Below are 12,721 nucleotides of genomic sequence, written 5' to 3' on the forward strand. Positions count from 1 at the left end.
TATAACTCCCTTTTACTCCATGAGTATCTCAGAGGACAAATACTGTCCCTCACTTTCCCTGCAGTGGATTGCGCCTTGCTGTCTTTTTGTATCTCCATGATCACACATTGTCTAGTAATCTAAATTAATTTTCACACACTGCTCCCTGACTCCCGCCCTATACTCGCATTTATCAGATCCGCCCTCATACATACACACCCAGATATAACGCAGTGCGCGCTCTCTTTTCCACACCACGCTTACAGATTACACAGATAAATGGCTCCCACTCCCAGGCGGAAAATTGAACATTTGGATTTGCAGAATAAGAGCGTTACGTTCTGATAAAAAAAAGAAGAGTGAAAAGAAAGAGAAAGGAAAATCAGATAATTGAAGTGCTAAATCAAGTGATGGGAAAAGAGGGGATATGCATTCATTATACTCTCCTTGTCGTTAGTAAAAAGAGTAATGGCTTGAAAGGACTCTGATCCCGTGGTTTGTCTTGTTTTTTCCTTACTCTCTTTTTGGTCTCGTCTGTCTGTGATTTGGGGGGTGAGGGGGTCTATTGGGAGAGAGGATTAGGATGTCTGTTGCCACACCTTTCTGTCTCTCCTGGGATACCATACTGTCACTCAGCCCGACATCCGCCTGCAGATAAGGGACCTGAGAGTGACTGACTGCATGTTGCAGTTTGTGGATGTGTGTCAGGAGGTTACACAGTGTGTGTGTCACCAAAACGCCGACAACTTTGTCGCCCATCAAGAAACTTGTCTCCTCCAGGGGGAAGCTCAGAGGAGGAGACGACAAGGAGCAAGACTCCAGTACAGATTTTGTAGCACATTTTTCTTCCTGGTGAAGTTTAGTTAATGTGGTTGAGTTTAACTCCAGGGGAAGCGAGGCGAATTTGACTTTCCAAGGAGAAAAAAGTCTAATATACGAGTACACAAAGTTTGGGCTCAGTGTAACATACAGTGTTAATATCGGGACTGTTGGATAAAATCGGTGGAACAAATTCAGTTCAACTTTAGTTTGAGAGAGAGCTTTTCTTCTGTGGAGAAAAATGTCCACAAAAAGACTATTTTTCTGATTTATGATGCATCTTTTTTTAACCCATCATGTGATCTGTCTGCAGCGACGTCCGTAGCTGCCACGCAGGTTTCAGCGGTCACCAGCGACTCTGCTGGCTCGTCGTACTCAATCAGTGGCATCCTGGGAATCAGTTCTGCTGCTGATGTGGGCAAGAGGAAGAGGGATGAAGGTACGTAGTTAACCTGCATTTTTCTAAATCTTTGCATTTTTCCAATCAAATTGACATTTCAACTGTACACATTGGAAATAACAGATAAAGTGCTGGTGAAACCTGGAAGATCTCCTCCACTGAAAAACATAAATATCAATGACAAATATGTGAGTGCGTGCATATATGAAGTCTGGGAGCTGTAAACCAAACATCTTGAATGAGAATCCCGTGTTTGTTTACCAACTGCGCTCCACTGGAGGCCCACCTGAGAAGTAATATTAATGCATGCTCTATTGATCATATGTGCTGTCATACTGGATCAATGTTGCATGCTAATGTGAGTGTGAACCTCTGTGTGTGTGTGTGTGTGTGTGCGTGTGTGTAGCGGATGTGTGTGTGATTATGAGTGTGTATGTGGTAGAATCAGTGGCATTAAAAAGCCATCACACAGACGGTCTCCTGCGGTAAATGAGACAGCACCAGATGTTGGAGTGAAGTAGGGTGACAGAATGCCACCAGGGGCTATTTCTCTCTCTCTCGCTTACTCGTTTGGTGTCTCTTTCTCCTTACAAGCACAGACACACACACATCGTATGGGTGAATTTTCCCACCCCTGATGAATTTTCAAATCATTTCAGCCGGATACAGGTGAATCCCAGATGAACCATGATGTGCTCGATATTACCTGCTTACCCATCAGTGGATTAACAAAGTCCTAAACTCCCCCAAATGTGAGCTTTAAATCCAAACACAAATCAAGATGAGAATTCAGCTACATTTTTGTTATCAAGTCTATCCACTTTCTACCAAGTTAACATATACATGCAAACACCACAACTTCTTACAAACTGAGACAGATAAGTCATGAGAGAACTCGAGGTTCTAAATACTGGTTAGCTCAAAAACAACTAAAAAATTTTGGCATGACGACACTCAAATCATTGTCCAAATTTATGGATGTCTTTTCTCAGCTTTCATTAAACAATTTGGGGGCTTGTCCAGGATGTACCAGAAAATACAAAACCGTCAATTTTGCAGCTGCACTCACATAATTTTATGGAACCAACATCAATTTGATATTTTTTTTATTTAAAATTTTTCTAAGTAGTACAGGAAGCAATAAATCTAAAGAAACTCAAGAACAGAATAGAACCTAATGGGCATATGTGAGTCTGGAAAGTGCTACAAAACTGTTTGGTCTCACAAGAATCGCAGTGGGAGCCACTATCTACCGAAATTACCCCAAGACACATTGACAATTCTCCCAGTAAAAACCCAAAGAGAACATCTAAAGCATTATTGCCTTAAGGTCACTTTTTATGATCCAGGAATAAAAGAGAGACATGGATAAAAATGGCTGAGGAGAGATTTGAAACATATATTCATCTTGTTACATCTGGAGTAAAATTAACAGCATTTTAGATGAAGAACAATCAAACATGATGCTGGTACTGTAAGGACCTGGGACTGCTTTGCTGCTTTAGGGCGTTGAAAACTTGCAGTGACCAATGAAATAGTTGACAGAAAAGAAGGCCGTCATTAATTTTTTTTAACAAAAAGTTTCCTGTATTAGTGAAAAACTTTGATATAACATTTTTTTGGCTACTTTTGACTAAATAACTAATTAACTTTTAACCAGCTTGCATTGACCCGAATTCTTTTTTTCAACTTCACCATACTTAATAAAAGAAAACAAAACATTGTATCGTTTCATATTTCACTGAGGTGGTCAGAAAGCCTCACGTCGGCCTGATTTTGCCTACTGTGACGTTTTGGGGTAGAGTTTTATCTGCAGCGTTTCTATGGCAGAGGTCTGTGGGGTTGGCTCTGTGGTCTAATTAACAGCATTGCTAATCACAGCTTCCATTAGAGCAGCCCCCGCTGGATAATGACACACACACACAGCAAGGGGCGACAGCAGGAACAGCATGCGCTGACATGGACAGACAAACACGTACACACTGACAAACAATGCAGCACGCGTCTCACATACACGCACGCCCATATGTTTGTCGGAGTTGACATTCGCGCACATATACTACAGGTCATGTAGACATGAAGCCAACAATCTCATTGTTCCTTTGTCGACTTTGTTAAAATGACTGTTTAATTAAAAAACGTGAATATTTTACACAGTGCGGTAGGAGTTAACGTGGAGAACGGTGGCGTTTGTTGAAGTCAGAGAGAAAGGATGATAGAAATATGTGAAGGTGGATGGAAACATTTTTGAGGAAATATAATTTGCGATGTGCATGTGTCGAGTTGCTAAGGTTATGGAAATACATTTATTAAGTATAGGATTACATATTTATCTGCAACTAATTTACAACTGTTTACACTTGTGTTTAGACATTTGCTTCTATGGTTTTGCTTAGCTCAATTTAAATGGCATATCATAACTGTATACAATACAAATATGTCTAATTTATTTCCCAAGAATAACATAATTCATTTTATTTCCCTTGTTTTGCTACATTTGTGTGTTATTACTGAGGTTTCTCTTGAAAATCCACATTTGCATAAAAGACACAGAGCCTCTGCTTTCTGTACAGGAGCGTTACCTCAAAAGTGTAAACCTTTTCTTAACGATTTCCATCTTTTATGTACAGAGAAAGAGAGTTTTATACTTTAACAGGGAAGTTTTTCTCAAAACCTTATCTTACTAAAACAATAGATTTGGGGAAACTGAAAAAAGAGGTATTAATTACCATTCATTAACAAAATGTTTTTGTCTATTATCCAAATGTTTGACAATCCAGTTAGACTTAAAATGTATGTGAAATTCGTCAGTTTTCTTGATCTCTCATTTATGTCAATAGTTTTTTGGCCAATAATGTCACTTTGACAACTCAAAATTCTGCTAAAGGTAGTGACACACATCCCAACCACAGGATCAGATACATGTTGTGTGGTTTGGTTTCACCCCTCAGTTCAGACGACATATTTTCATTAAAGAATAACAAATAAAGAACCCAATTTAGAGATGAAGAGTAATATAAGCCTGCGTTTATTGCTATGACATTGATGGGAGGAAATTACATCATACCGTAGCATAAGGACTATTTTACTTCCAGAACAGTAACATTAGCTTTCAAACAGCAGCTGTGCAAGTGGTGGGAACACATGAAGGAGGAATCAGCAGCATGTATTTGTGTGTGTTTGTGTTTTGGTGGGAGGAGTGTGTGGGGGTAAAACCCTGTGGTGACCTGTGCCCTCTAGCCAAAGCGAGGGGAAGTAGAGGGTGACTGAGAGCAGAATGGATTTGAATGGGAGTGAATGGAGGAACTTGACTTGTGGGGCCAAAAGGGGACCATTGTACCTTAACCTATTCTTGTTGCACGTTAAGGCTGCTTGCGTGCACGCACGCGTGTGAATGTGTGCGAGTGTGTCCCTGTGGATTCAACATGGACATGAGCTCCAGAACAGGTGGATCGATTACTGCAGGGTGGATGTTTTATTTTTATTTCAACCTATTTTTGTCCTATTTGAAGAAAAGTCATACAACACCACAGCTCCAAGGGCTGTTTTTTGTGTGTGTTTGTGTGTGTGTGCGTGTGTGTGTGTGAAGCAGAACTTGATTCATTGGCACTTACCCAGAATGCCACATTGACCTCTTACCCCCTTGTGCATCCACTGTGACATGCAGCAGCTTACCGAATAAAAGAAACTTGGAGTGAGAAAAAGATATGGAGGATGGCGGAAAGCAGGAAGGGGGGAGATCCGTGCCCTTCAACCGTGGCTCCGCTCAGCACCTCCCAAAACTTTGATCTTTTGACACACACACACACGCATACATACACAACCACACACAAGTTTAGCTACAAGCTTCAGTTGTTAGGTCAGACACTTCTCCTGTTGAGATAATCTACAGTATGTCAACTTTAATAAGATTCACACAGGTAATATCCCACCCTCAGTAAGCACACACTGGCACACTGAATAGCTGACAACTTTAATTCTTCCATGTTTTAGGATTAATCATCCAAACTGCTTGTGGGGTTGCTTTAAAAAAAGAAAGTCAAAGGCAGGCTGAGCCGTCGTCGGAGAGGAAGACAGAAGAGGCGGAGGGGAGAGGGAAAAGGCAGAAGAAGGGAACAATGAAGGTTCATTGTTTGTTTTGTTCTGCTCTGAAAAAGAGGGAAGAGAAACGCTTCCCTTCTGAGACCGAATCACAGAGATAGAGGCAGCTGTGTGTGTGGGTGTGTGTGTGTCTGACAGTGAATAGGATTTAACCCGTCACGGCAATGAGTTTCTTTACCCATCCATGGATACAATGAGGGCCGGATATCAAGCTACCCACCCACAAACACACCTACATCAACGCCAAGAAGCATCCATACACATTCACACACATGAATGGACAATATTGATTATGACAAGTGAAAGCTTTGTTCTTTCTGCTCAACTACAGTAACTCCTCTTCATTCTGTCGTTCTGCGGTCGTTTGAGGGTATGCTACAGTGGCGAGCTTAGGTCAGTGTTTCGGAGTGGACTTGTGTGTGTGTCTGTATGTGTTAGAGAGAAAGCAGAAAGCAATAAGCTGGCTGAAATGGTGCCATCAGAGCTACATGATTGATCAATTGAATTCCATCACAGCGACTGGCCAGTGGGATTAAATGGGTTGCTGTGGGTTACCAGGCTAAAGCATCATACCGCCTTTATCTGTCTCCTGATTGGTCTGCCATCGGAGACCTGGACCGTGCACTCGCCGCGCTCCCAGCACCTGTGTATGAGTGCGAGTGTGACGAGACTACAAGAGTAAAAGAGAGATTAGGATCGAGGTGTTTGTTGGTGAGAGAACTGCTGAAAGAGGGCTTGTGTGCTGAAAAAAGTGTTTGTCAACTCTGCGAATGGGACGTATAGATGCTGTCTGGAGATATGAGGTGTAGACAAAGTCTTCAAAATAAACCCAAACCAGTGGCTGTTCCAGGACTGCTTCACAATTTTAACAAGGCTGAACGTTAGTCTACAAAGGCAAATTGAACATTTATTAAGATCACTGTTGTCCTTATGCTGTGTTCCGTCTATTGTTTCCATGTTCCGAGTTAGAAATACAACAAGTCAGAATTCCAGTGTGGAAAGTTGTTGTTCTCCAAGTTACACTTGTAGAAAAATTACATTTTCCATAATTTTGATTGCAAACTGAACTAAATTTTGAGTATGAATGGAAAATGGCTACAGACTAAATGGCTAATAACAGCTTCAGCTCCCAATATTAGTATGTAGAGAATAGATCTTGATGTAATCCTCATGGGTTGTATAGCTCTTTGCTGTTTCATAATTTTTTAAAGGTTTGTTTGTACAGAAATAGTATGTCATGAATTGTACGCAGTTTGAGAAATGATGATTTTTTTTAATGCATTCATAATTTACTCAAGGTTTATCATCAGGAAATGCGGGTTTGTTATTTCATTAAATAATATTCACCATAGGAATTTCAATCAAGTGGTAGATCTGAGGTGAAAGTTGTAGTTTTCTCAACCTCAAAACTTAGCACGGCTGTGTTTACCTTAAAAGCAGTGATAGTGACAAAAATAAACTGCTTATTTGCTCCCACGTTTCTGTCTCAGTCATCCTACCGTATGAACAATTTTGGCCCTGACCTCCAAATAAGTGCAGAAAATATCATTTTCTGGAAGTCAAAAGGTCAGAAATCATCTGGATTTTAATTTTTAACACAAAAACTGAAGAAATTATATTCAATTTATTAGAAAAATATATTTACTTTCGATTTTGAGCCTATTTAGCAATCAAACAGCATTTCAGCATGAGCTTTCTTTCTACTTTGTCAATTTTTCTTTCTTTGGTTTTTATCTCTACATCTCTCTCCTTCTTTAAAACCAAAGCCTTTCCCCAAATGAATCCGTATTTTCTGTCCAAATGAAAAAAAAATAAAAAATAGAAATTTGAAGTCCCGTACCTCTTTTCAACCTGTCTGTCATATCACTACCCAGGACACACATACACACTCTCTGACACACATCGAACGCACTGTGACCCCCAGGACTAAAATAGGCTCTCAGGAGCAGTTTGGAGCAATGAATTGGCTCTATAGCAGGGGATTTTCACCCTCATCCCCTTTTTCTCTTTATCTTTTTCTCTCGTTCTCTCTTTTCTAATCATTTGTGGGCTGCGACTCCTCAGAGTTCTTATAATTGTCTCGTTCAGTCCCTCAGCCGAGCAATAACTGCAGGATACAAGAGCTCACAGTCTAATACTGATACCGAAGCCATATATATTTGTGTGCACGTGTGTGTATGGGCGATGCGACGAGCGGGAGGGAGGATTGTGTTTATAAGAGCAGAGAGGGTGTACTTCTGAGAGATCAAGAAGGAGAGACAGCGTATGCCAGGTAATGGATTGCATTTGTATGCGATTTTCTCTGAGTCTCCACAATCTATGAAGTCTTTCAATCCTGAATCAGTTCACTGGACTTTCTTTCAGACAGCTAACTTTTTTCCCCGTGTCCATCTCAGAAATACATCCAGTAGCCATTGCTTCTAGTCACCTTTTTCATTTCCCCACCTTCTTTATTCTGCATCCTCTTAACATTTTCCTGCTGCAACCTTTCTAATGTCACTCCTACCTGGTGTCCCCTCTGTGCAGTTTTACAGGAGTCACCGCTGGCTAACGGGCATGGCCACAGTGGGCGGGACTTCCTCAGGAAGCAGATGAGAGGGGAGCTGTTCTCGCCGCAGCAGATTGAGGTATTGGACCGCCTCTTTGACAGACAGCCATCTTGTCCAATCCAAACCACCACTGAGCTCTATGTGAGCCCTGACTCTGGCAAGGTAAGGGCAAGGCATTGTGCAGGCTCTGGCTAAGGCCAAAAGGTACAGGGGTTATATGTCATAGATTTACAGTCATCACTTATCATACAGAAAGTTTGAAACATTTATGTTTGGTTAATTATTTCGCTGTTGCAACAATGCGTCATGGTAACAAATCCTATACTGTGGAAAAAGATGTTTATTTCTCCCTAAAAGGTGCCACAACAGTAAGGAAAAAAACATTTGTGAGTTGAGCCGCAGAGATAAATGGGTGAATCACTGATTGGAGTCCTCTGGACTTGACAAGGCACAATACAACTACAGGCCATTTACCATTTTACACATCACACCTTTTAGAACTTTATTGTAAAGAATGAAATGTGAATAATGTTCCTTCTACTTCACAATTATCCCTTATTTTGTGTCAAAAATACATTGATGTTTCTAGTAATAACATGGCAAAATGTGACAAAGATATAAATCGTCTTGCAAAGAGTTGTTGATATTAGAGGTGTCCATCTTGAATTTCTGATGCTGTCGCACTGAAACATGCTGACTAATATTTGAAGCTGCTGATGCAAACCTTGCAAGCTAACAGAGGGATCTCTGCTTACAGCTAAAAAAGCCTGCCTGCTCTGCCTTGCCATGCCATGCCAATGTTGACCAAAATCGCATAATCTCTGCATATGCTATTAATTTCTCAGCTCAATCATTGGGTGTTCGGAGAATGTGTAAATGAACTTTTGTTTTGTGTTTCTGTGTGGATTCCTGCGGTCTGATGGACACTGCCGAGACGCAGTGAGGGTAGTTTATCGACATTCAGTTAATCTAGACACACTGCAGGGGTTAATGAGCGTATCGACCCAGCTTTCATTATGACCTCACTTCCTGCTGCTTCCAGGACGGTGATGGAAATGGGGCATCCGGCATGCTGATGCACACAGGGGATGAACTGCATATCCGCGTGAATGGGAGAGACAAGAGACGAGAGAGGGTGTGTCTGTGTCTCTTAATGCTGCATCTAAATTGACCTCCCGCCCTTTTCCGGCAATGAATTAATGGAAATCTGAGCGGAATAGACAGGTGTAAGTAGTACTTTGCATAACAAAATGTGAGCACGCTAGCATTTGTATTCCGTCCGCCTTTTTCAGATGTCTTCTAATGTGCAGCCCTGCTCTCAGCATTAGGGAAATGTTTTGGACCTTGTCTCAAAATGACAATTTTCCTCTACAGTTTTTTTTTTTTTTTTTTTCAGGAAAACACTTTTCAAGTTTATTTATACAGCCAGTGTCAAGTACATGAACCCAGACAGACCCCAGAGAAGTTTTAGTAGGACAGGTTATAGCCTTAGACCTACAGGGCAGAGTTGGACTTTTTAACCCATTCACTCCCATTTGACCAACATGAGGAGGGTGGCGGGTCGGGGCAAGAGGTCGACAGGTATTGGTTGGAGTAGCTCTATAGACTGAGATCTGACATCATAAATACCCATGATTCCTAGGTCAGTGTCCTCTCTGAGCCATTGAGGTCAGGGTTTGGAATGAGTCCCTTTAAAATCTGTGTCACACTGGGGTCAAACTGGCTTTAGGTTGCAAAACATCACAAAGAAATCCAGGCATCTACTCATGCCCATCCCCCGTTTTTCCTGGAGAGGGTGATTGACAGTCACACCCACTGACAGCTACAGCTTAGCCTCTCTGGTATGTGAGCTAAGGTGTGTGTATTAATATGTGTGTGTGTGTGCGTGTGTGTGTGTGTGTGTGTGTGTGTGTGTGTGTGTGTGTGCGTGGGTGCGTGCGTGCGTGCGTGTGTGTGTGTGTGTGCGTGGGTGCGTACCAGTGGTGGTGTGGTTTTGGTCAAGTAGGGTCAGACTGCATTGAGACTGACAGCTTTAAATGCACTTTCCCCTAACGGTGATGACGTGTGCAGGGGAGTCAGCGGATGTGCATGTAAGGAAGAAAGGAAACAGAGAACCAAGTGGAGAAATAAAAAAGGAACCACTTTTACAACATGGACATTTTGATTTCAGTTCATTTTTTTCAATATTTGTGGCTCATGAGAAGTAATTTGTCCATAGCTGAAGAGCCAAAACTTGTGTCAAATGCAATTTGAACCATCAGCCTCAGCTACTCTTCTAACTTGTTTATTTTGTTTTAGACTTTTACTCCATTGTTTTATCTCATCTCCCTGTGCTGCTCTTGCTCCCCGCTGCCTGTAGTCTATTAAGCTGCGCTGATAATTTATGTGTGCGTGTTTGCATGTGTGCCTGTCTGCAAGTGCGCCTGTCAGGGAGAGTTCATTTGAATTTCCCTTCAATCACTTCTTATTACTCAGCTGATAAATCAGGCGGGCTGACTGCGCCCTCACCCGTTTCGGCAACCCCGGGTCCAAATGCCCTCCTCTGCACTCACCAGCACAGTTTGATCGTTTTCCAGTCTGAAAATCAATGAAAGACAGAAAAGGTTTACACCTCCAATCTACGTTTGGATGTAAACCAAAACCTGCTGCAGTGTGAAAGAATAAACCAAAGTAGCAAGGATGAGTGTCACGTATGGTGATCATCTTCCGGTACGCATCTAGGAGTACATCGTCTGATTCTGGTGGAGTTTACTAAATGTTGAGAATGTGAGGGGTTTTTATGTTTTTGAAACATGTACATCCACTTGAAAACAGGATTTTCTTGTTTGAAATGTTAAAGGTGGCACTATTCAAACTCAGAATTTTGCTCTCAAATAAAAAAACTTCTACTTGCTTACAAATACGCCACGCTCTGCCTTCAAACTGTGTTTGCGATGCTAAGTTTGTTCTTCTGGTATCGTTTCCTCCAAAGGTTGAACCTGCTCAAAACGGCTAAAGCCAGAGGATCAAGAAAACATTTTCAGAGAAGTTGAAACTATTTTAACAGGAAAGTTGAATCTTTTTTTGGTTTGAACTCTTCATGGCCAGCGAAGCCATCAAAGGGGGAGTCAATTAATTTTCCCATCCATTGTTGTTCTCACAACAGCAAATGTGACAATAATTCTTGAATAACAGGGTGTAAATAGCATATCATATTGATAGGTAAGAAAAGTAAGCCAGACATTGTATTTGAAGCATTATATCTAGACCGCCTCCCCCTGGAGTTAAGGTCTGTGTGGGTTATCTGTCTGAAAATGAATATCCTCCCCACTGCTGCCACGCTCAGTTTGAGTTCAGATAAATTCTTTCCCCGACAATCCCTGTCTCTGTTTGCGGGCCACTCAGGGAATTGTGTTTGTTTATAGCCAAGCCTTTTCCATCAGGGGTGCAGAAGACAATGTGGAGAGGGAAAAGGGAGCCAGGAGGGAGAGGGGTGCGGGGGGAGAGAAATCAGGATCTATTTGGAGAATGGAGAAAAAGAGAAATACTATTATGCAAATGGTTCAAGCCAGCACGGCTGGCGTCTGTGTGTGTGTGTGTGTGTGTGTGTGTGTGTGTGTGTGTGTGTGTGTGTGTGTGTGTGTGTGTGTGTGTGTGTGTGTGTGTGTATGTGTATGCGTATGCGTGTGTGTGTGTTTCAGAGGGACGATTAGGGCTCATCTGTCACTGATGTGGATTTGTGCTCTGAAACTCCACCTTACCACATCTCAGGCAATCTGGTGTATAAAAGGCAAGAAACTCACTGAGAATTCAGCTGCTTTGCTAACGGAGCCTCAGAGTAAAAGTCACCCACATTTTTGAATTAAAGATTTGGTTTTAATACATACACGTTTTATTTTATGTAATCTTAGTTTGTGCTGTAGAAGCACAATCAGGGGAACTTGGGAAGAAAATCTAATCTGTCACTTTTTCTTTATATTAGGAGATCATTCAATTAAATGCAGCTTTATTTTCTGTCCTGTAATTAATTCAGTCAGACATTTATACCTCTACAGTGTATAAGCTGTCATCTTACAGAACTAAACTTACAAACCAAAACATGTAATTTTAAACCTAATAAATACTGCATTTCAAGGGTTAACAAATTTATGCATGGTTTTATTTCTAAATAAATCTTTTGTTGAGATTTAGATGGACAGACTGTTTACAGTTCTAACCAACCTATCCCAGAATCAAAAGACTAATAAAGGACATTTTATTTTATTGTGTCTACTTTGCACTTGAATGTCATATGAACATGCTGCGTTCATAAAAAAAAATGCTTCTGCTTCCCCTTCATCTGATATTTTTTGTATTAGTTTATAGGAGTACTTAGCTTACATTCAGGTACTACAGATATAACCAGCTGTCTCATATAAAATATTACTTATTCACTATATTTCCATTTCTGTTTGTTTCAGTTTCCAGAGAGAAACATTTCCAAATCTCTAGAAAATAAAAGGAGCATCAGTCTAATTCAAGCATACGGCATGGCATTTTAAGAATCATACTAAAGAATTTATTCCAAAAATGTCCTCTTTTAAAAATGCATAAACTAATTAGTTTATCATTAATCATTTCAAAAGAGTATAAAGTTTTAAACTAATTGCGTAACCTCATTTAAATTTAAAGAAATGTTTGACACGCGTACGCAGACCTTCAAACAAGCACCTTCAGTCTGATAGTTTTTACAGTCTTAGGAAACTTTTGTGGATAATTAAAGATTACTCATTTAAAGTCATGATGACTCCTAATGTCTGTAAAAGGTCTGATTTCTGAGGGCCATCATAGTTACTACATGTGGCATGAACAGACTGATTGCCTTCTGAGCAACAGCAAAGTTTTTGGGCGTGTC

At 40.9% G+C, this 12,721-nt stretch overlaps 1 protein-coding gene across 3 annotated transcripts in view; it reads left to right on the top strand.

Annotated features, from left to right (window-relative positions):
* pax5 (paired box 5) overlaps nucleotides 1-12,721 on the top strand; it is a 60,933-nt gene that overhangs the window by 25,124 nt on the left and 23,088 nt on the right. For 2 of the 3 annotated variants that reach the window (XM_008412420.3, XM_008412431.3), the window contains exons 5-6: nucleotides 1,112-1,237; nucleotides 7,826-8,010. In XM_008412420.3, the coding sequence (XP_008410642.1) occupies nucleotides 1,112-1,237; nucleotides 7,826-8,010 (311 nt within the window). The remainder of the gene's footprint in view (nucleotides 1-1,111; nucleotides 1,238-7,825; nucleotides 8,011-12,721) is intronic. The other variant, XM_008412441.3, reaches the window with a different exon arrangement.

Source organism: Poecilia reticulata, chromosome 1 (genome assembly GCF_904066995.2).
Source record: "Poecilia reticulata chromosome 1, P_reticulata-male-v2, whole genome shotgun sequence".
Taxonomy (NCBI): Eukaryota; Metazoa; Chordata; class Actinopteri; order Cyprinodontiformes; family Poeciliidae; genus Poecilia; species Poecilia reticulata.